Source organism: Eremomyces bilateralis (genome assembly GCF_010015585.1).
Source record: "Eremomyces bilateralis CBS 781.70 unplaced genomic scaffold P152scaffold_18, whole genome shotgun sequence".
Classification (NCBI taxonomy): domain Eukaryota; kingdom Fungi; phylum Ascomycota; class Dothideomycetes; order Eremomycetales; family Eremomycetaceae; genus Eremomyces; species Eremomyces bilateralis.
This window is the reverse complement of record NW_022985084.1, coordinates 511,605-533,824: the sequence shown is the minus strand read 5'-3', so window position 1 is coordinate 533,824 and position 22,220 is coordinate 511,605. Positions and strand designations below refer to the sequence as shown.

General features: G+C 48.9%; 10 protein-coding genes across 10 annotated transcripts; 5 read left to right on the top strand and 5 right to left on the bottom strand.

Annotated features, from left to right (window-relative positions):
- Nucleotides 1–720: 720 nt before the first annotated feature.
- On the bottom strand, nt 721–1,230 carry P152DRAFT_491586 (uncharacterized protein; the record flags this gene model as incomplete). Its single annotated transcript, XM_033682170.1, has 1 exon — nt 721–1,230. A coding segment is annotated over one exon (510 nt), but the record flags the coding sequence as incomplete, so codon positions are not given.
- Nucleotides 1,231–2,007: 777 nt separating this feature from the next.
- P152DRAFT_401349 (uncharacterized protein) lies at nt 2,008–2,635 on the top strand (the record flags this gene model as incomplete). Its single annotated transcript, XM_033676605.1, has 3 exons — nt 2,008–2,062; nt 2,115–2,305; nt 2,393–2,635. Coding segments are annotated over 3 exons (489 nt in total), but the record flags the coding sequence as incomplete, so codon positions are not given.
- Nucleotides 2,636–3,913: 1,278 nt separating this feature from the next.
- P152DRAFT_508792 (ribose 5-phosphate isomerase) lies at nt 3,914–5,318 on the bottom strand (the record flags this gene model as incomplete). The annotated part of the gene is made up of 3 exons (XM_033682598.1): nt 3,914–4,515; nt 4,563–4,997; nt 5,300–5,318. 3 exons carry the CDS (start codon nt 5,316–5,318, stop codon nt 4,067–4,069), a joined length of 903 nt encoding a protein of 300 aa, XP_033532147.1. The 3' UTR covers nt 3,914–4,066.
- A 502-nt stretch (nt 5,319–5,820) lies between these two features.
- On the bottom strand, nt 5,821–9,220 carry P152DRAFT_401442 (putative UV-damaged DNA binding protein; the record flags this gene model as incomplete). The annotated part of the gene is made up of 2 exons (XM_033676612.1): nt 5,821–6,120; nt 6,167–9,220. Coding segments are annotated over 2 exons (3,354 nt in total), but the record flags the coding sequence as incomplete, so codon positions are not given.
- A 147-nt stretch (nt 9,221–9,367) lies between these two features.
- On the top strand, nt 9,368–10,700 carry P152DRAFT_100857 (uncharacterized protein). Its single transcript, XM_033673552.1, has 2 exons — nt 9,368–10,246; nt 10,297–10,700. The coding sequence occupies exons 1-2, from the start codon at nt 9,601–9,603 to the stop codon at nt 10,689–10,691; spliced, it is 1,041 nt and encodes a 346-aa protein (XP_033532145.1). The 5' UTR covers nt 9,368–9,600; the 3' UTR covers nt 10,692–10,700.
- An 887-nt stretch (nt 10,701–11,587) lies between these two features.
- P152DRAFT_401379 (transcription initiation factor IIA, gamma subunit) lies at nt 11,588–12,033 on the bottom strand (the record flags this gene model as incomplete). The annotated part of the gene is made up of 3 exons (XM_033676607.1): nt 11,588–11,731; nt 11,780–11,927; nt 11,981–12,033. The coding sequence occupies 3 exons, from the start codon at nt 12,031–12,033 to the stop codon at nt 11,588–11,590; spliced, it is 345 nt and encodes a 114-aa protein (XP_033532144.1).
- A 523-nt stretch (nt 12,034–12,556) lies between these two features.
- Nucleotides 12,557–13,524, top strand: P152DRAFT_460652 (vacuolar ATP synthase subunit C; the record flags this gene model as incomplete). The annotated part of the gene is made up of 4 exons (XM_033679964.1): nt 12,557–12,591; nt 12,642–12,733; nt 12,786–13,094; nt 13,143–13,524. Coding segments are annotated over 4 exons (539 nt in total), but the record flags the coding sequence as incomplete, so codon positions are not given.
- Nucleotides 13,525–13,649: 125 nt separating this feature from the next.
- Nucleotides 13,650–16,491, top strand: P152DRAFT_460651 (uncharacterized protein). Its single transcript, XM_033679963.1, has 6 exons — nt 13,650–14,001; nt 14,049–14,089; nt 14,145–14,182; nt 14,232–14,462; nt 14,514–15,369; nt 15,420–16,491. Exons 1-6 carry the CDS (start codon nt 13,732–13,734, stop codon nt 16,003–16,005), a joined length of 2,022 nt encoding a protein of 673 aa, XP_033532142.1. The 5' UTR covers nt 13,650–13,731; the 3' UTR covers nt 16,006–16,491.
- On the bottom strand, nt 16,272–17,550 carry P152DRAFT_460650 (class I glutamine amidotransferase-like protein). The gene is made up of 2 exons (XM_033679962.1): nt 17,147–17,550; nt 16,272–17,081 (listed from the first exon to the last, which is right to left on the bottom strand). Exons 1-2 carry the CDS (start codon nt 17,373–17,375, stop codon nt 16,564–16,566), a joined length of 747 nt encoding a protein of 248 aa, XP_033532141.1. The 5' UTR covers nt 17,376–17,550; the 3' UTR covers nt 16,272–16,563.
- A 3,356-nt stretch (nt 17,551–20,906) lies between these two features.
- P152DRAFT_401389 (phosphatases II) lies at nt 20,907–22,090 on the top strand (the record flags this gene model as incomplete). The annotated part of the gene is made up of 5 exons (XM_033676609.1): nt 20,907–20,956; nt 21,007–21,228; nt 21,285–21,508; nt 21,560–21,698; nt 21,748–22,090. 5 exons carry the CDS (start codon nt 20,907–20,909, stop codon nt 22,088–22,090), a joined length of 978 nt encoding a protein of 325 aa, XP_033532140.1.
- Between the last annotated feature and the right edge of the window lie 130 nt (nt 22,091–22,220).

The following is a 22,220-nucleotide window of genomic DNA, read 5'->3' as shown; positions in this document are numbered from 1 at the left end:
AATCCAGGATTCGCGGCTTCAAGTAAACAAACCGCCATTCTCTATCACCAATAGTCGAGTACATGATTTGACGCGTCATTAACGTGTCAACTCATGTAACTTATTCCCAGTGCAAATTTGATAGTTATTCAATAGGTTTTGGAGGATTTAGACAGCGTTGACGTTTGAGAGGTTGTTTGCGCAGAAATTTGAATAAAAATGATATTGGGAATGAGAGGCAATCTTTCAATCGCTCTCTACCTGCAATTGAATAGGGCCCCGTACCTAGACATACGGGATATATGGGATCCAAAGTCATGGCTATTCGCAGCACGGCTCAAAGCAGCGCAAAAAACACCTGCCTATGCTCTGGCATAGGAACTGGACTGAAATCTGTCTATTGACAAGCAAGACGATAGCATATAACTATAGGAAGAGGAAACGGGTCGGCCCGGAACAACAAATTCCCGGAGAGATATATGAATAAATATGAATACGAATATGAATATGAATATTGGGCATATTCATATGAATAATATTCATATTATTCATATTCGTGAAGAGCGAATATGAATAAGGGCCATATTCGTATTCATTTATTCATTTCGGAGCTCTATCTATGACTACAACTGCAGCTCTCGCCTCTGGCGAATTGTCATCAATCGGATCCGCAATGAACAACTCCGTCAGCATGGGTGTGACAGGCCGCCTAACATTATTTAGCCATAGTCCTGGTGCAATTCAGAGGGCATATCTTACCGCAGCATTGGTAGGCGTCCCTTCATGTTGCGACCCTGGCGGACGGTTCGTCCCCAGAGGCACTGATTCCACTGGTATATTGCCAACGGCTGTGGATGGAGCGGTACTACTGAGAGCTTCTAACATAGAGCTGGCAATACGCTTTGCAACATTATCCCCAGAACACCCGGCGCCCGGTACCGCAACATCATACGCATAAATGTCAATGGCAAACAGCTGTAAGGCCTCGCTGTCCCTCGCTGACTTGGTAGGGCCACTTCGAGCTAGAACCCGTGCATCAGTATAGTTTTCCGAGTAACGACTGATGGTATCCTCGTTGATCTGGGGGGCGTGGAAGAGCCGGTGTAGAAGGTCGACAGCAAAGTAAGTATTTAGTGGAGATGCAGCTACGGTATAGCCTCTCCCGCACACTGTTTCGAGAGGGAGTCTATTGAGGCAGGAGAGAGGGCAGATGACAGATTCTTGGGTTGCGTTGGCTCCACGCCAATGGCCGGCCCGGGAGCCGAGCAATACGTCCGCTAGAAATACGAATCAGCTTGATAACAGCTGCTCCAGTAGAGGAGAATATTCACCAGTAGGACAGGGTCATGATTCCGTGACAACGCTATCCTAATCTTTTCGCTATATAAGAACTGGAAGAGTTTACGGAACCGTTGCTGCCGTGGAATTTTACTGCTTTAAGAGTTCAACTGTTGAATACTTTCCTTTAAGTTTCTATCATTCAGTGTCCACGTCTTTCTTCTAGTGCTCCCCACTAAGAAATTATTGTTCTCTCACAAATTGTTCGCCTACGACTGCTAGTCGCTTGTTTAATAGTTGCAATGTTACTTGGAAGAAGTGCTCCTGGGCTGTTCCTAGTTGGGACTGCTTTCGGGCAGACCTTGACCACAGCAACAGAGGCTACATCTTCGGCACAGGTCGTTACTGCAATTTCAGAATGCCATATGCATGGTGCTACACAGTTCGTGGTATCATTTCCAGTGACAGGATACAAACTACTAATTGACTCGTAGATTTTGTATGGCTGGTATCACAGAGTTCCAGGTCTAGGTAACCGCGACTGGCACTCAGCCCTTCCAGCGTCATACACCGGATGTCATGCACACGGCGCAGATACATATTGCCTCGACCCCTTCGGTGGCGAAGTCAGCATCGCAGAATAAGGAAACGATGGTGACTCCGCACATGGCAGCTCAAATTCGAGTCCACATCAAGGAAGCGATGGCGATTCCGCGAATGGTACCTCAAATTTGAGTTCATCAGCCACCTTCAGACGCTGTCAGCGCTGGAGTCCTAGAGGCAGGAATCGTATTCCATTCTTTGCGTACGTTCTACCCATATCTAGAGATTGTGAGAAGTGGAGCTAAGTAGCATAGTCATTGGACTTACGTGTGTCGTGGCCGATGATTCATTCTTTCGTACCTTGTTTGCCGTAATCGCCTTCCATCAAATGTTTGAAGGGGTGGCTCTCGGCACAGTCTTCTCTGGTATCCCAAACACTAAATTATCTTTTATGAAGAAGTTAATCTTAGCTGGAATATTTGCTGTCATCACTCCAATTGGCATGGTATCCATCCCCATCCCGGTTTACCCCTCACCTAGCCAAGTCTTAATTCCTGGGTTGACTGATTTGACTGATTTGACTGTTCATCAGGGCATTGGCATTGGCGTCCTAAGTCTCTTCAATGGTAATGACAAATCCGCTGTCATAGCCATCGGTACTTTAGACGTATTATCCGCAGGAATTTTAGCTTGGGTAGCCTTCGTGGAGATGTGGGCTAGGGGCTGGATACATGGCGGGCGGCTAGAGCGGGCTGGTCTGCCGACGACACTGGCGGCATTGCTTGCGCTAGTGTTTGGTATGGGAATCATGAGCTTACTTGGGAAGTGGGCATGATAGACCATGGCGGACCTGGGCGTGACACCTTGGATAAATTTGGAGGCCCAGGGCAATCAGGATAGGATTCTGGGGCTGAGGTTTTCTTGATGATGGCCCACACCTTTGTGGCAATTTGATATTCAGCCCTAACACCCGGTTTCCAGGACTACTCAGGCGGCAGGGTAGTGTCCCCGTCGGATGGAAGTGGACGATTGTTGTGACTCTATGAACCTATTGGTCTCAAATGACTAGTGTCCTTGTTCGATAGTTATATTATTCAGTTCATTACTATATCGAATCCGTCTTCCGCACGTTTTTCTATTCAGTGACGTCACAATCGAATCAGAGCATTGACATACGACCGCATACGAATCTATTTGTTTGCTTCATTCTCAACCCGCGAACTCTTTCTTCAAGTTTTGTACTCTTCAATTGCGATTGTGAGTTAGTTATTCCTATGGATGCCAAAAAATTTGAGATATTAGGATGGAAGTACGGGTCTATTATGTGTCTCCGGTTTAGGAAGAATGAGATAGAAGCTCATTTCGATGGCCCTTAGAAGAGTACGTCGAAACAGTGCTTGATAGTTAATAGCATATTGTTCTCTATAGGAGACTCCATTGGCATTATGACTGAAGGCATTGGCTGGTGGACATTTGGAGCCGCACCGGAGGCCCATGTAGCGACAATGGCAGCAGTTCGTAATATCCGACTTGCTCCGCATCAAAGAGGCAAGAAGTCAGGAAGGCATTTAGACAGAAGTTGAACATGGAGTCCTTTGACACTGATAATACGCGGGATACTCGTCTCTCTCTGCTTCATTCCAGTCCTTGCCTTCGCTTCCGTCCGTACTCATGCACTCTTGATCCGATTGCTGGGGTAATTGGACAATATGACTGGACTGTTGATTTTTCGACTATTGTATCAATGCGATGAGTTGGTTGTATCATCAAGATCAATTCTATTGTGGACGGATAACTACCAGAGGTCTAGGCTACACGAACTAACCCAAAGAATTTTGCCAGAAAACCCCAAGTTGCTTTGAAACTTCCCGATAGACGTGAGGCACTGAAGAGCATCGTTTTGGAAGTGGAGATGGATTGCCTCGGACAGCAAACATTTACGCTAAAGAATGAAATGATCCAGACACTGCGAAAGGGAAATATCAGTACGAACGAAGGTCTGGATCGGGTGTCGGGGGGACTAAGCTGTGTATAATGGAGAATCATCACCAGAAGATTCGTTACAAATAGGTGAACTCTGTCGAGCATGGGTCTATTGGGAATTTGTGTTTCTGGGAACCTGCCACTTCTTTCAAGGAAGAGGGAGTCCGTGGCTTTGGAGTTGACACTGGATGATGATGAACAATTCTTGTCTATTGAGGACTATGCGAATTAAGGTCCAATTCCCGCTAACGTCTATTCATAGTTTCATTAATCATGGTGATGCCTACCTGTTCTTTGACATTCGGATGGTGACGGTCCCATCTTGCATGCCAAAATATACCGCAACAGGTTTCTGACCGCCTTTCCCTAGGCCAAGTTTCTCCGTCTCGTAACCGTCATATCCGCTGAAAATGCCGACCTCTAGGACACCCGTGATGTTCTTGATCGCTTCTGACAATCTTGAAACCTCCCATCGTCCATTCTTCCCATTCCCATCATCTGGTCCCTGGATATCGGACCGAAGTAGCAGGGTGGGGAAAGGAGCGTCGATGATATAGAAAGCCTGATCGGTCCTGAGTGGTCCTGACTTCGCCGGGACTCCGGCTCGAACAGCAGGCTTTACTGAACCCAGGTTTTCCAACGCCATCAAGACAATGTGGGAAGCAATTGGAGCGACCTCGATTGGGATTGAAGGCCAGACGGTCAAGAGCCTGCTCTGAGCCTTGCGATAATCTAGACCACAATTAGCAATTGGCGGAAATTCCACCATGGGTTCATACCTGCGACACAGACGAACTTCTTTGCTTTCTCTATCACCAACTTCTCCTGAAACAAGCATGCCCCTCCACCCTTTATGCAATTCAAGTCATCATCCACCTCATCAGCACCGTCAAAGGCAACGTCTAGGATGACGTCGTTCGGTAGATGATCGAAGAGGAGAGGGGTCAATCCGCAATCGAGGATGCTTTGTCTGCTCTGATATCCAGTGGGAACGAATTGAATATCGTATGCGCTCGTAGCGCTTGTGCTCCGTGTATCGGAAGGCCGTGTCGACGCGGCCGGGAAGGCTTTAGCAAGTGATGCAGCGATTGCTTCGACGACGTATTTGACCGTACTTCCGGAGCCTATTCCAACATATTTGAAATTGGTAGAGAAGTGTTCAGAAACGGCTTGAACGGCAGCCAACCGCTTCGCCTGCTCAACAGCAGAAACAGCTGCAGCCGCCATCGGAGGTTTCGAAGTTGAGATGCGGCGTGTCGAACGGAATGGCGGGGCTCTGAGAACGAGATAGGGACGCCTTAGAAGTGGTTTATTAAAGCACAGCGCTCTTGGGAAATTGGTCGTATATTTCGGCAGACTCATCAACGATTTCTGTGCAAAGGAAGCGAGTTTAAAAAAGTTATCACCTGATAGAGGTTGGGAAATCAATGCGAGTCATTATGACCAAGCGAGCAAGGAACTGGGATGTGCTTGGTCAATGATCGTGAGTTCACAGGGATTCAAATTTCTATGTTACCCGAACAACAAAGTACCATATTGGATCAAGAATAATTCACGAACTCAGGGTTTTCTAGTTTTCGTCAACGGTATTTATGGTTCTTAAATATTTAAACCTCCAGTGGTATCGTTCATATACAGAGAACGCAATTCACTAAGTCGACTACGTACTACTCCGGTATCATCAGGACGGACCATGTGTTCAGTGAGGTGGTCAGTTACTCATTTCCTGCAAACGAATGCTGGGGCTCGCCACAAGATGTATACTTGGGTCGAGACTTTTGATTCATCCTGTAACATGATGCGATAACCAAACTTCAAATCTTGGCCAGATCCCAACGGCCAGAGTCCAATGGTAAAGGTAGAGCATGTCGGAGGACTTCCGGGTCATAGGGTGTCAAGAAAAGAATGCCAAATGGATTAAGACTCAGAAGATGAGAAGAGCCATTCACGTATGAAGGGATCATGAAAACAGACATCTGATCTGGAAAATATTCTTCTTATCGTGTAGGTCTAGATGAAGACTGACAAGTCGACCGACTAGTGCAGCCTCCTCAATGTCTCTATAATGGCCTGCACTGTCTCGACATCAACAGAAAGGCCTTGAATTGCCTTCTGTTGGATCTCTTTAGAGCAATCCATGAACCGCTCAATCATATCGCCATCAACAAACCTCATGGGCCTCTCCTCCTCTCTCACTTGAGTCTTCACTGCTCGATATCGCATGAAAGGAACATATCCTGGACTCTTCACCAGCTCTGCAAGATTGTCCTGAAGCTGCATCAAAAGGTTTTGCATACTGGGCTGAATCAGGGCGAGGAGGTAGATGGAACCGTCCGCCTGTCAAGGATTAGTGCCATCATTTCTACATCTCCAATAAACTTACCGTCGCTGCAAAAGCTTTTGGCACCACCACGCCCCCCCTTTCACCAATATCAATCGATCGGATCTTATTCACCATCTCACCCAGTCGAATCTCTGCGCTGATACGGATCTTCTTCATCTCCAGCTCCAATTCAGTGGCTGGATCCCGTTCCAAGAGGAACAGATTTCCTTCTGCATCAGCCTCTAGCCAATGATTCTCTCCCACAGCAGCAACGGCAGTACTCCACAAAGTCTGATCATGTCTCGCGATTTCTTCGAGTCGATCCGGCATGCCAACCCTTCCTGGAATGAACTGGAGGACAGCAATGGATTTCATCAAATCGGCAACAACCAATTTTCCGGATCGATTATGGACGGCCATATCTATAGGAGCAGTTGCAGTACGGTAACTTGCCTGTTTCACAAGCTTCGGTCGACCTTCGCTGCTATATTGAAGATTGAAGAGAGTCACCGCCTTGAGTAGACCAGCTGCTACCCCGTTATGCCAGGCGACTAGACATCGGCATGGTGCTCGCAGTGCTACTTCGGCGACCTTTTTGAAGACTCGATCCTGTGTACATTCCAAGACAATGATTCTTCCACGAGAATCTTCATTGTTGGGATCATTCTCAAGGAAGCTAGTCCCGACGAAGCAGAACTCTTGTTCTCCAGATCCTCCGTCCGGAAGGGTCGCCCATGTCACGGATTCGACCAGTTCCTCGCCCTTAAGTTTGAACGAGTCGAGCTCATTGAATAGGGAATCATCGACAAGAGCGATTCGACTGCTCATCTCTTCGACATTCTCCACGATCTGTCGACCAATGATGCCAATGGCGAATAGCCTTCGATCCGAACAATAACCGACCCGACGAACGGTTTCGGAAATTCGAAGTGATTGCACATGGGTTGATCGTGATGATTCAACAAGAGAAATCCGAACTTCTCCATCGGTCGCGATGGCAACAGCGGAAGGATATGCCGCGCAATTAAACGGAGTGATCGCGCTCGCAGTGGATGCTGTGACTGCACTGAATATAAGTCGGGGTTCGGACTGCCTCGAACTTTCATCCAACTCTGCATAGATAAGGGAAGGCTGATCTGCCAATGCGAACACGCTTTCAACTGACGACTCCCCTCGTAATCGTCTTTGGATTGAAGTAAAAGACGCTGCTTGAGTACCGAGTATGACGGACTTTCGATTTGTGAAATCGCATACGATGGAAATGGAATACGAAATGACCAAACCGGAGCTCAAGGACACAAAGAGCGTCGGGTCATGAGACGGTCCAAGTTTCGCAATGAGCACGGATCGTGGAATCGGAGAAGTATCCACGACTCGATCTTCTAGAGGGATGACTTTCACAGGGGATAGATCTCTCGTCCGAAGGATTGATAGGCACCCAGTTCCCCAGAACCCAAGACAAATAATGTCAGGAAGGAGAGGAGAGAGAGATAGGCACGCAATCTGTGACTCGGGAGGGAATTCTTTCTGACTCTGGATGGAGAGCGTGTCGATGGAAAAAATATAGAGAGTGGTTCCCGATACCGAGACGGCAATGTGAGTATCGTTGGCCGAGGTAGCAATGATCTTTTTATTCTCCGGAGGAGCCCATGTCGAGGTGACCATACCACTATCAATATCGTTGATCCGGATGGAGTCGTTCGTGACTTGTATAATCCGGTCACCGACATTTCGAGCAAGGAGGGTGGCGGTAGAAAGCTCAAGGCCCTTGAAATCGTCTCCTTCACTGACTTCCCCATCATCCTCGAAAAAGAACACGCGGCTCTCCGTCAAGTAAGTGATTAGGAGGGTATCCACATACTCTCCAAGCTTAGATTTGAGTGCAAAGACGGCGGTGGGCTGATCAACATCCGGGAGGACGGCAAGATCTTCCATCCCGACTCCACTTCGAACACTGCAGAGCTTCCCACCATTCCATGCACCACTTCCAGCCACAAGACGTGCTTGACCAGAGGAGAATTCGTTCATCTGACCTTCGGCACGGTTCCCTAGATCCATAATCTGGAAATCGAGAACCGGGGCGATATTGGCAAAGGTTTGGACCACCTGGATGGATCCTTCTAGAATCTGGATCACTTGAGAGTCGCCTTCGTGCGATCCGATGAACAATAAACCAGAGTCGAGATACACCAAAGTGGATGCTCGGCTGGTTTGACCAATCTTCTCCAACTTCCAGGAAATCGAGTCGGATTGTACCAGGAGCATGAGCATGTACATTCGCCCATACTCGTCTGCCAAAATATAGCGTTGTGAATCGATTTGCTCCCAGCTGAGCCATATGGTCGGTTCCACTAAAGGTTCGGTTTCGGAGTGCATGTTCGTATCGTTGATCCAGGTGATGGAAGCCTGCCCGAGCACCAGCATCCCATAGGGGGGAAGGGAAACCGGTAGAAGGTGACTGGATTGTGGTTCCACCCGGGGTCTACTCTCCACTCGATCGTAATAATGAGCCGGTTGCGCCTCATTATCTCCAAAGTTGCATTCGACCGACCCCACGTCGTCTCTACCCAAGGCGGGTGTATACCATAGGTTCTTGACCACGACCTTACGGTCCTCTTGCAGGTCTTCGTAGAGCATGGCGAGTTTCGGTGGATTTTTCGGACCCTGTCGTGCAGTATATAGAAATGTTGACGAACAAACGCTCATTTCCGGTATTCTGCATTGTATTGCTTCACCGAGCGTCCCGATTTCGGATTCGGCAATGCCCTTCTTCGGTGGTACGATGGGCAAGACGGTGATCATGCCTTCGTACAGCTCCAATGTCATAAATTCTCCGCTCGGGTTGATATGACATCGATCGCCAAACTGACTATCACGAGCTCCCTTCTCTGCTAGATCCTCAAAGCTCTTTTCGGTTTGAAGCTGCTGTGTCTCTGCATTCCATGACAGCACAAAGTACATGTACCTATCGGTGCCTACGAAAAGGTGATCGGTGGTGGATGTCGGCGGTCGAATCTTCTGTAGCATTCGTACACGGCCGTATAGAGAACTCGAATGCCGTAGGGAGAGGCCATCTTCGGAGATGGAATGAAACTCGAGTCGGTTCGACTTGCTACCTCCCGTCAGGAACTATTATAAGCATGCGGACATAGGCTCCATACGCGACAACCAGAACTTCCTCTTCTGGATCAATAAAGTTCAACTTCAGAGCATGTCTCACGCTGCTCGGCCTGTGTATTGGAGCAATATATGCCATGGTGAGGAAGATCCCTTGTGGGGAGAGGTCCGGAGCGGTCGGAAGTCAGGCTGCGGCCCTATTCCATGAGCGACCAGCTGTCCAATTTGACGATGGGGTTGCCTCAAATCAAATTTCCGTCGAAGAGTCTGAAGGGAGATATGCAATAGGTTCGTGCGATGGGAATTAGTCGCAGCTTTTGGATGACGCAGGCGAATGAAGTTAGTCGTAGCTCTGGACCCTCGCGATATTATCAAACATGGAGGAGGGCATGGATCTTTCAGCGGGGCTCGAAGAATTTCCATTTTACATTGACCTTCACCACACTTACACAACACCAATATATTTGCATCTTTGGATTGTTTCGATAACAGCAATGGCAGTACCAGAGGACCCAATCGAGGGGTCGAATATCGAAGATGAGGATCCAGTCGTTGCAGAATATGACATCTTCATCAAACCAACCGTCTCGACATCGAGTAACATCTACATGCTACAATATCCGAATCGACCCAAAGAAAAACCTTACGATGTCACGAACCAGCAACCTCTAGCCATAAGAGTCAAGCCGAAGTCTGGATTCATAGAAATTGACCTCTCCGTGGGTACCCACTCCAACTTCGATCGCGAGAAAGGTGTGAGATGGGGTCATGCAGTTCACGAGTCGAAAGAGGAGGGTTTCGCATCATTCGGACCATCCTCCGGCCTCGGAAGTAAAGGCACAGGGGCCGTGGTCCACAAAGAAGCCGATGGTGAAGACCGTGAAACATTGATCATGGACCGGTTGGAGCGTTTTGCTACATCGGAGGCCCGTGGTGAGGTGATGAACAAGATGGTGGTTGGGGGTCAGATCTTGAAGCAGGATCTAGGAATGCCTCACTACATGCTTGGGAATGTTCAAGGACGTAAGAAACCCCGATGTTTCCCACGGTCGATCTCGGGCTAATTCTTACAGGGGAACTGCATCTTACGCCCGTGTCCGGCATCATCCAGATGAGACCACAATTCCACCACCTTGACGCAAAGCAAAGAATGGAAAACCTCCATCGTCGCCGAGAACGCGAAGCCGATGAGCCTCGTCAGCAACAGCAACCGCGTGCCGTGCAACAAGTTATGAAATCTACCGACGAGGATAATGACCCGTTCAACTCCGCCAATTCCAAGGCGCTTCTCCAGCGTGCACAAGAGGAAGATTGGCAAGATCTCATCCTCCATGATGAGGAGAGCGAGGAGACTGCGAATGCGTATCAGGAATCCACAGTCATCGAATCTTCAAGCAAAAGCGAAGCACTCCATGCTTCCATGACTCGAGAGCAATACCTGGAGGCTATCAGCATGAGCAAGGTATAGCGGTAGCACCAAGCATTGTTAACCTCGGACTGAAATATCTGCATTGTGCTTTGGAAGCGTGGCGTCACCAATTTGGCATGGGGGAAACGTTGTTGAATAGACAGCAAAAATGATACCCCAATGGATTTGTTTTAGATTCGGATTGTTTACTGGCCATGGCGAGCAGAGCAGCCAAGCGATGTCAATAATGAGAAAGATGAACTTGGTCAGACTATTTGATTGAACGGAATGATTGGATTCAATTTGATGACGTATTCTGTTTGATTGCTCCATCCATATGCCCTTTCCCTTCGGCCTGTGTCCCGAGAATCCACATTCATGACATATCTGCCGTCTCTGAAAGTCTCAAGCAGACTAGGTGGGTATGGTCAGACTGCTGAAATCGAAGCCGCCACCCACATCGACGGTGTATAATTCAAACTCCTTTACAGCCGCTGCGCCCATGCTGCCCATGGAGAATGCCAGGATTGTTGATTGGAAGGGGATGTGAGGTCAGGCTTGACCGGGATATTGTTGGCAGCATGTGTATCGATCATCGCGGGTGTACGTGTAGATGTAGATGCAGAAATCCCATTGCTCAGGTGATGATTTGTTTTCCGCTTTTTCCGCCTTCGTTGGCTTTCGGCTTCAGCAACAACCTCTTGGATGCCCTGATCGTCCTCGCCATATCGATCCCTGTGTAGCTTGCCTATACACATAAGTGCTGTGAGAAAGATATCATCCTAACTCCACATCATGCAACTCCAGTGATGGTCATAAATCGGTCGGGCAATGATCCATATCGATCAAGGTGAGAAGGGAAGGATGGCACCGGGTTTAATAAGATAACAGGGCCGTGACAAGTGATGGGTTGTCCAATGCTCCAGGCATCGTACTAGATGGCACAAGATTCCATATCATGTTCCACCAGGCTTACTGTTCATGGAAACAATCTTGATCCGGCTAGCCTCAAGCGGGGATTGATTGTCCATCTTGAACTTGACATCTTTGAGAACGAAGGTCCAGACTTCGTCGCAGAATCGGTAGGTGTCGAGATTGCCCTATACGGGTCAGAATCGATTCCAGGTGGCATTGAGTATGGTACACACCTTGAAACTCATTCGCGACTTGACCTGGGAGGACAGCACGTCGGCGATGACTCGATCAAAAGTCGCAAGAAGTCGCATGGCAATCTGAGGTTCGAGCTTGTTCAGAGTGATCATGTCGTCAATGGTATCTGCGAGGGTCGTGCCGATGCTACCAGATATCCTGTAAGAGGGTGTTTCATTTGGTGATAGTTGATTACAAACCTCGAAACACGATATAGCTCATAGAAGTTCTCATTCTTTGGTTGAGCCGCCATCTTGGACGAGGGTACTGAGGGATAACACGGGCGAGTAAGCGGACCCGCAGGGTCAAATGATGGAGGTGATATCAACGATATCCTGCTTCGAGCGCGAGGGGATGCACTTGTTGTGGAAGTGAGTGTTAGATGAAAGGTGGTTAACTCCTCACCTCCTCTAGTTGAAGTGAAGTCGGCGGTCGGGACAGGTGTGGCGTCAGGTGGGATGTGTGGCGCGGAAGTCTCTGTGGCTGTGCTCGATGTGTCTGATCACAATATCACGTGCCAGCTCCCATCCCTGTTGATCGTGAATGAGCTTCCACCATGGCCATCACCAACTCCGCCGGACTCCAAGATCAATCCGGACAACAGCACGGTTTATGCTTCTCCAAGCTCGCAATTCCCTCGTAAAGGATCGATATTCATCGTCCTTACAATGTCACTCAAATGGGGTGTCGGTGGTGTCGGCGTTACACTTGGTGTGATTGGCCTGTGTAAGTGATCATCCCCATCCCGATTCAATGTTGCCTAACATCCCATTCAGACATGCTATTCCAGGGTGAGGGAGAGCATTTCAATGTAAGACGATCACCTCGATACTAGCAGGCCTTTCCTCATAACGAATCTAGGTCGGACGATTTCTCGAGAGCGTATCTCCTTATGCATGGGCGGATATGGGCATAGGGCTTTGTATTGGCCTGTCAGTTGTTGGTGCCGCATGGTACGAACATTGTCCAACCCTTTGATGAACTCCAACTAAAACTTGTCCTTAGGGGAATCTTCATTACCGGCTCATCTATCCTCGGCGGCGGTGTCAAGGCACCTCGAATACGAACAAAGAATCTGATATCCATCATCTTTTGTGAAGTCGTGGCCATCTACGGCGTCATCATGTCAATCGTCTTCTCAGCGAAACTCACACCTGTCTCCGGCGATGCTCTCTATTCAGCATCGAACTACTATACGGGATACGCTCTATTCTGGAGTGGCATAACAGTTGGAGCCTGTAATCTCGTTTGCGGCGTGTCTGTCGGCATCAACGGAAGTAGTGCGGCTCTTGCAGATGCTGCGGATCCAACACTGTTAGTACCACTTGAAATATGGCAAGATATATGCTAATGGTACTGCAGTTTTGTCAAAATCCTCGTCATCGAAATCTTCAGCTCGGTCCTCGGACTCTTCGGGTTGATCATTGGGCTGCTGGTGTCAGGAAAGGCTGCTGACTTCAAATGAAGTATGCCAACTGTGGGCATATCATCGGTTACATTGGCCAGAGAGCTCAAGAATATTCAAGCGGATGTTATGAAGCTTAGGACGCCAGGGAATACTCGAATATCGAGACTCATGGTCGTGACAGACATCCTCGGATCATGTAGATTGCGTTTAGGGATGACATTGAGGCATTGTGCTTGCACGGCGTTCTTCGGACTTAGCAGTCACGGTGGATCTGGACATGAAAGCGGTAGCGGATATGGCATGTACACTTAATGTAAACTTTATATTCATTTCTCCAGTATTGTTGTGTGTTACGGACTTGCATCTTCGTGGGCTCGTGGCGTCGTGTCGTAAGCTTGAAGCTTTAAGCACGATGGCCAGAGCTTCCGGGCCATAACTCTACTTCCATATGGTACCGCACTCCTCTAGTTATTCCCAGAACGAAAGAAACATCAAGCTTCACAATTCTACAATTGCCACTATTGATCATTTTCTACGGAGGAAATGGCTGACCGCAATAAATTGCGAGCGGGGATATTAATCGTGTCCGACACAGCTACGAAGGACCCATCAACCGACCGAACTATTCCACTTTTGAAGGAGCTCTTCCGTAGTGTTTCATCACAATGGGATATTGCCGAAACTTTGATCGTACCGGACAATGTCCTTGAGATACAACGAGCCGTAAGGCTTTGGACCGATGGAGAAGTTGTAATGAATTTGGTGGTGACAAGCGGCGGGACTGGATTTGCTTTGAAAGATCAAACTCCTGAGGTTCGTGTTACTAGACCTCGAATTGCATGATAATTGACATACCGCAGGCGTTGAGCTTTCTTATTCATAAGCATGCTCCAGGATTAGTGTGAGTTTGGATAGGAGTCCTGGTTTGGACCACAGATAATGACTCGTTTCTTCAGCCATGGAATGCTATCGTCCTCCTTAGCTATTACGCCGTGTAAGATCAGGTCATACCCTAGAGAAATCAGGTCACTAACAGATGAAAGTTGCAATGATGTCAAGGCCCGTGGCAGGAGTCCGAAACAAAACCATCATCCTGTCTGTTCCAGGATCGCCAAAAGGGGCCAAAGAAAACCTCGAAGCGGTCCTCAAACTCCTGCCTCATGCGTGCATCCAGGCACAAGGGGAAGATTCAAGATCGCTTCATGCGGGAGGAATTGAGAAATTAGAGAAAGATGCAGGCGTCAGGTTGCCCGAGACCAAGGGCTCATCCGAACGTATACCATTTCAATTCCGTCACGCCAGTCATGACCACTTATATTTGCTAGAACCATCTCACTGCCATCATCATGGTCACCACCATCATGGCCACCATGGCCCCAGAGCACATACAAACCCAAAAGATCGACCTACGTCAAATGACCCTTCAGCAGGTCCGACAAGGCGAGCTCGATCATCGCCATACCCGATGCTATCAGTTCCAGATGCCCTCGCCTTAGTAGCGGAACACACTCCGCCTCCAGTGAAGACAATACGCGCAGTCGACCCATCAATCCTCGGTCACGTCCTTGCATCAGACATTCAATCGAATGAGCCCGTTCCTGCATTTCGAGCAAGTATTGTTGACGGCTATGCCGTGCGTTTTCCCAAAGGTCAACCCAAGTTCTCCACAGGAACGTACCCGGTTGCGCTCGTCTCTCATGCTGCAAAGGGGCAGGGTCGGGTCCTGAACGAAGGTGAAATAGCAAGGATCACGACAGGGGCCCCTCTTCCATCCGGTGCAGACGCAGTCGTGATGGTAGAAGACACGGCCGTAGCCGCTGTTACAGACGATGGCAAAGAAGAGAAAGACGTGGAAATATTGACAGATGAAATCAAGAAAGGAGAGAATGTTCGAGAAGTTGGTAGCGACGTGAGCCAGGGATCTACTATCCTGAAATCTGGAGAACAAATCAGTATGGTCGGTGGGGAGTTTGGACTACTTGTTTCGGTTGGAGCGAAGGAGGTCGAGGTTTACAGAAAGCCCATCGTTGGTGTGATGAGCACAGGAGACGAAATCATTGACTTTGACGAAGCGAGACAGCTGGAGCTAGGCGAGGTTCGAGATACGAATCGCCCGATACTTCTAACATCTGTCAAGGCCAACGGATTCGAGGCGGTGGACTTGGGCATTGTGTCCGACAAGTACGCCTCCTATTCATTCATGTTTAAGCCTCAACTAACTCAATATCCAGGATCCATGCCCTAGAAGAAAATCTACGGCTGGCTCTTCGCCAATGTGATGTCTTGATCACAACTGGGGGAGTGTCCATGGGCGAACTCGATCTTCTAAAACCTACCATTGAACGCTCCTTGGGCGGAACCATTCATTTTGGTCGCGTGAACATGAAACCTGGCAAACCAACGACTTTTGCGACCGTCACGGTCAAGGGGGACGACGGGGAACGAGTCAGAAAAGTCATATTCTCACTCCCTGGTAACCCTGCTAGTGCGGTGGTCGCATTTAACCTCTTTGTTCTACCCTCTCTACATCACGCAAGTGGCATCCATCCTCTTGGTCTTCCAAGAGTCAATGTCCGGCTGGATGAAGAAGTTAAGATGGACCCCACCAGGCCGGAGTACTGTCGTGGCATCGTCTTTGCTGAAAGTGATGGCCTTCTTCGCGCTGTGAGTACCGGCGGTCAGAGAAGTTCCAAGATCGGGAGTTTCAAAGGTGCCAACGCGTTTCTTTGCTTGCCAGCTGGGAGTGGGGTGTTAAAGAAAGGCGACAATGTTGAGGCATTGCTTCTTGGGAGGATATTGAACACCTCCAACCCATGAAGTTCGCCACTGCCATTCTTCGACCATCAGTGTACTGTGAGTCCTCCAAATAGGGCCCTATAGAACGCGAGGGAGACAATGTGAAAGGTCAAACTATATACGACAGTGAGCGTCTCTCAACAATGGGAAGGGTTAATTTGGTGTAAATTTGGGTCAGGCAGAATCTTGTCGGTGTCGAGACTGGAAACTCCCAGGGTCTGACATTTTGCATGCGAGAAACTGTACTATAGCAGCGTTAAACTGTCGATGGCTCCAGTCCTCCGAACGCTATCTATGAACGTATTGCTGAACAATGTCAGCTCAATCATTGTGGCACAATTGGTATGAAGAGGTGCTAAACCCAGAGTCTAGCGGAAGAGGGACAAAGGTCATCATCATATAACAGGAATATGCGACAAAATATGTTCCCTTCTATCATCGGGTAAGCAGGATATGTCAGGCCCCGCAATATCAACTGTCTGTAAAATGCCTGTCAGTTGCCTGAATATAATGTACGGTACTTAGCTGCACTAGACTCTACTACTGAGAAATAAGAATTGGTTCTATCCACTGAAAGCTCTATTCCTCGAGCAGGAATGAAACAAATGCAGCAGCTATCTTGACTCCATCATGCTGATCTCCGACTCTTTGCATTGCGTCTTGATATTCGTCGTCGTCAAAGATCCCGGATTCATGCCTCGCGTACAGAAGCTCTGATACAATCTCTTTGCTGAATTCCGGATGCCCCTGCACCGTAATCACTCGGTTCTTTTGATAAAATCCTTGAACATCGCACCTGGCGCTGCTACCCAACAAAGTCATCCCTTTGGGAACCTCTTGGACCACGTCTCGATGCATCTGGAAGATTTTTAGGTTTGACAAGCCAAAAATACGCTGTCCTTCGGGCGAGAGTTCGACTGGACACACGGAGACCTCCCATCCAATGTCACTTCTGCCAATCGGAGTCCCAAGTGCTCGGGCAACCAATTGATGCCCGAAACATACTCCGATTATACGGACTCTGTCTTGTTCGAGGACTCGACGAAGATATGAGACTATCGAAGTTATCCATGGAGTGTTGTCGAAAGCATTGTATCCTGCAAATAACCATCAGCCCTCCACAGCTTCTGTATGACATCCTTTCGGGGCCAATGGAGCTTACGGGATCCAGTTAGCATGATCGCATCAATGTCTTCCAGTTCGGGATACTGCAGCTCTTTCTCGACAGGCCAAGATGTCATCTCCAAGTCTCTTTCGGGATCAAGTCCTCGCAATTTGGCACCACCGACCATAAGGGTTTTAAACACTCCTCCATATCCACCGTACTTTGCTTTTGTCTTTTCCAGAGGTGTGTCACATTCGAGAATGGCAATCCGGATTGGTGGTTGCATCTTAACGTCGATAGCTTGTGACCGCTTCTGGAAGCTGAACGGGATAGCAGATCTGCAGAATCAAGATTTTGAGTCCAAACAGAAAGACAAGGGTAGACTGGAGGCTATTATATCTAATGTTTGCGACTCAAAGATCGTGCATGATGAGTAACGATGAACGTGATGTGGACACTGGAGATAGTGCGTGGGAGCTCGAACAACCCCGCCACTGATGGCACGACAGTCGGCAAGGCCGGCCGGAGGATAGCTACAGGCACTAGGAGTGGCGTCAAGTCTACGGAACTCCTCAGGTACCCATATTATTGACGACGTCGCTTCGTTCTCTCGTCTTCAAGAGGGGCATTATCATTTCTCACCATATGATTTGTCCTCAGGTGCTGTTCTTATGGAGCACCAACTCCAAGAATGGAACTCGGGCGGCGATGAGTCTTGTAAACTTGGCACTGTGGGAGGCTACGGTGAAGGATTATAAAAGGATTGGATTTCTGGCGGGAAGAGGGAATAAACATCGACCAATAGATCGTCTGGCCCGTTCCTCGAACAGTGGCAACCGGAACCTAGGTGTTATTCTGAAATTGGTTGAACTAACCCAAGGGGACCCAAAGCATGGGCGGCTGATAAAGTTACATATATGAGAATATACAAGAGGCCAAGCCGTTGAGCAAGACGGAATGAGGCTTCCATATACATTGATGGAGAGAACCATCTTCCAGCAACAAGAGAGACGGAGATGGCGGGTCGTGGCGCATCACAGCAGCGGAGCGATAGAAACGCGGGTTTAGGGACCGAATATAGCTCGTCTAGCACCCCGTCCATGAGTTCGGAAATCTCCACATACCGGGAGTGTGTCATTTCTCTACCCGCGTTGGTCGAGCAGAGATCACACGGAAGCGAGGATCATAGGTGGGTTGATCTTAGAAGTCACAGCGTGTCGGAACTCACTCCTCATCGCTCTCGGGGTTGGGTCCAAACAAGGGCAGCACGGGTGGCGGATGGAAGATTTCGGCTTCACTCTTGACGTGCGGCTCATCTTTGTCGCGAATGTCTGGAACGCAGAAAAAAAGGCCGGACGTTGGAAGCCCGGCTTTCGGGAACAGGTTCCAAGGACAGTGAGAAAAGATGTGGCTTGATTTGCGGTTTGATCGCTGATCCATGACAGAATTCTCATTACATACGGCGCGCGCAAGCCACCTCTCTATGGCGACACGCCGTTGCATCCAGTTGCTTTATGATAGGCGACCTGGCCGAACTGTAGCGGGGTCCCGAATCCGCCATCCCTCGAGCAACGTCGATTTATCGATACGGAGATGAGGAGTTCGCACACGATTTCCTCCGCCACGAGTCCTGGTTGCTTGAATATCGCAACCAGTCGGTCGAAGAACGGGTTGCTGGAATCCAGGAGACCGAATGTGCTGGGGGCCAAAAGCCACTCTGCAAAGGGCTTAATCACACCTGCAGCAAGGACCTGTGCTTGGGTCCGGTTCCCGACATTCGGCAAGTTGAAGTCGTAGCGTACTTGTTTGGCTTCGTCGCGGCATGTTGCGGGGAATGGAGAGAGGAGCAGCAGCTTCGATAAGGGAAGGTTTGGGTATCAGACGAGACTATCTGCTCAAGCTTGGGAAATCCTTCTGGAAATTGATGGAATCAAGAAAGGCCGGTGTTGGGAACGTTTCTAAAAACTCGAGGTAGAAGCAACGGGTCTGATTAACAAGCACTTGAATCGCGAATGCGAGACGGCACGCTCGATAGCAGCCGATGGCGTCGTTGGCATATCCCTAAACGACAGCGATGTCTCGTCTCATGCCTCCATTGGTACCAGGCTCTACTTTACGCAGCTCTTCAATTCTCACGAGCGGATCTCCGATTCACTCTTTCCCTCACGGAGCAGTTTTATCCAAAGACATGGAGATATTGAGCTCCGACCCCATTCGCTCCGCCTAGAAAGACGAAGCCAACCGCATGCCATTGCCAATGGTGTGTACGGGTGTCCTCCCGTGGCCATCGCTTCAGCTCGTCGGGGTGTGGGTCGAGCAGCGGGATGAAACAGGCCGCTGGGACATTAAGCACACATAGTTCTGCTATGGTATCTTGATCTATAGTTGTCAGTCCGACGATGTCGATGGAGGATCAAAGGGGTGCGAGAAACAAACTGTACAGCTACCCATGCTGAATCGCAGGCAACTGGAGGTCAGGAACCTTACCCACAGCTGGCCCCGCGAATCAGGAGATGCACTCACAGAATTGGCAATCTTTGACTGTCGTCGCCAATACAAAAAACAGAGGACTATAGAGGAAGTAGTTGAGAGTAATCGAGGTCAGCTAGCCTCGAAATAGTCCGACCCTGGCATCACGAAAAATGAAACATGCGTTAGGTTTTTGAGGGGGCCTAGAGAGTATTGGCGACTTAGGAATCGCTCCCGTTCAGTGACGTGGATATAGAGGGGTGTCGAAAACTATCCAGCCGCCGACGCAGTTTCAGAATCCGATATCACAGCAGCACTATCCCCAGGCCCAGAACGCCCGTCTCGTTCAATGACCGGCATCAAACCAGCAGCGCAATCGATCGCGTCACCACGCAACACCCTACTCGATATAGAAAGGGATAAGAATACAGGGTAGTGCTCCACAACTTCGATTCTGTGAGACATCGTCATACGCCCTGAACGAGGTCGCGGTGAGGCGGAGAGATAGATTCTTAATGGCTGGTGTAGTTGAAAGTTCCGGCACTGCAGCCCTGGCGACACTCGCGGCAAATCCCAGGTATGCCCATGATGGGTGTAGTTGACAAATGATGATTCCTCAGCACTAGGTTCGTTAACATACTCGCCCATCATGCTGTATAGTACAACTAGGCGGGTAGATCGCGGGCCCGCTTCGCTGTGACACTCCAGCATGTCTGATATCTCTTCCGCGACCCGCTCATTAACCTATCGCGGAGTCCGATCCTAGGGTACCAACTGTAGTGCGCCGAGAACGCGAGCTACCGTAGTGTCTAATCGAGAGTCTCATTGTCCTGGCACGATATCTTTGTTCAATGACAGCACCAGAACGGTCGTTGTTCAGCATTGAGCGAACTTGGCAACGGTTCAAGAGGCAGGCATAGTGGCAGACGCGAAGCTCCCAGTAGAAGAGTGAGGAAGTCCGGTGATGGAGTGCAAGGTGAGGTTGAAGAGGGCTGCAATCAGATAGAGTCGACGTCACCTGACCAAGACACCAAGTCAACTCATTGATACTGGTTTGAAGTATTCCGTAATGACCGACAGTTGTTGGCGAAGTAATAACAATACTGGTGGGAAGATATTTCAACTGTGAACAATAACAACCCCGCTAAAACCCCGCGACTTGCAAATGAGACCCACCTCCTGTTGTCGGCATCCCGAACGATATGAACGCTAACCTCGGTCTGCGGTCCGATCCGACCCTGAAGACGTCCAGATTCAACGTCCTTATGGACCGACATGTTCTTGCTGTAAACGCCAATATCGGCGTGTCCTTTCATGACGCATGGATTGGATTAATGGAAGACCAAGGATGAACTTCTTTGATAAAGTCCCGGGGGAGCTGAAGCTTTTCATTGGAGGGTAGGTCGTACAACTCCTGGCTCTGATCGGATACCAACTGACCGTTGTAGGTTGATGGCATTGCATGGAAAACAGACTTTGGTCAAAGCTGGAGTCACACATGTCCTTTCTGCCATCAATTACCACATGGAACCCGCGATGATCGACGGTTATGAGCATTTTCAAATCAAGCTTGAGGATGATGAAGATGAAGATATTATCCAATTCTTCCCTAAGACCAATAAATTTATTGATGACGCCTTGAGAGGTGGGGGAGGAGTCTTGGTGCACTGGTATGTCTGGTCGTGTTTATCTTCCCCGAGGAATTGAATGCTAACCAAGCCTCAAGTGCGATGGGAAAATCCCGCTCTGCAACGTTTACGCTTGCATATCTGTTATGGAGGTTCCGAGACCTTGACCCTGCCAAAGCCCTGGCCTTTGCAAGAGAAGGGCGCCCTGTAGTTGAACCAAACGTTGGATTCTATGAGCAACTTCAACTATACCATGAGATGGGCACTCCAGATGTGATTGAAGGTCAGGAATTGTATCGTCGATGGCAACATAAGAAAGAAGGTTCGTTCATACGCAACAGAAGTTTTTGGGATTTGCGCTGACTTCTCTCAGTCGAATTTGCTAGGTTCAGGGGTAAAGCTCCAGGAGCGGAGAGGCTATTGTATGAAGATGAGTACATGCGAGCACAAGCTGGGGTTGAGCAGGAGGTGGAAACCGAACTTTCACATGCCATTCGGTGCAGGCACTGCAAGTAAGTGAATTCCTTCAGCTGGTTGTCGCCGACTAAATAAGGCCCAAAGGTTTGCCCTTGCGGCTGAGGGCTATGTTCATCCTCATCTTCCTCCTGAGCCTCCATACAGGCCGCCATCGTATCCAGGAGATGCAAAGTGTGATCAGATCATGCTGAAGCCCCTCTCCTGGATGAGGGCGGAGTTCTCGAAGGAATGGACCAAAGGGACGATATATTGCCCTGGATGTAAGATTTCCTTGGGGTCGTATTCATGGCATGGAGGACATTGTTCATGTGGTTCATGGGTGGTTCCAGCCATCGCCTTAAGGGAGAGTGATATTGTCCACCGTGGAGAAATCACTGATGAGACGGGTGCACCAGGGCCGCTAAAGAGAGGATTAGAAAAGCTATAGGACTAACTTATAACATCCCCCTACTCCATACTTCATCAATACCACACAGGCAGCAAACATGAATAAAAATGCCCGATATCGGGTATTTTTCCCTGGTCGTAAACCATTGCTTAATTACTTAAAGGCAATA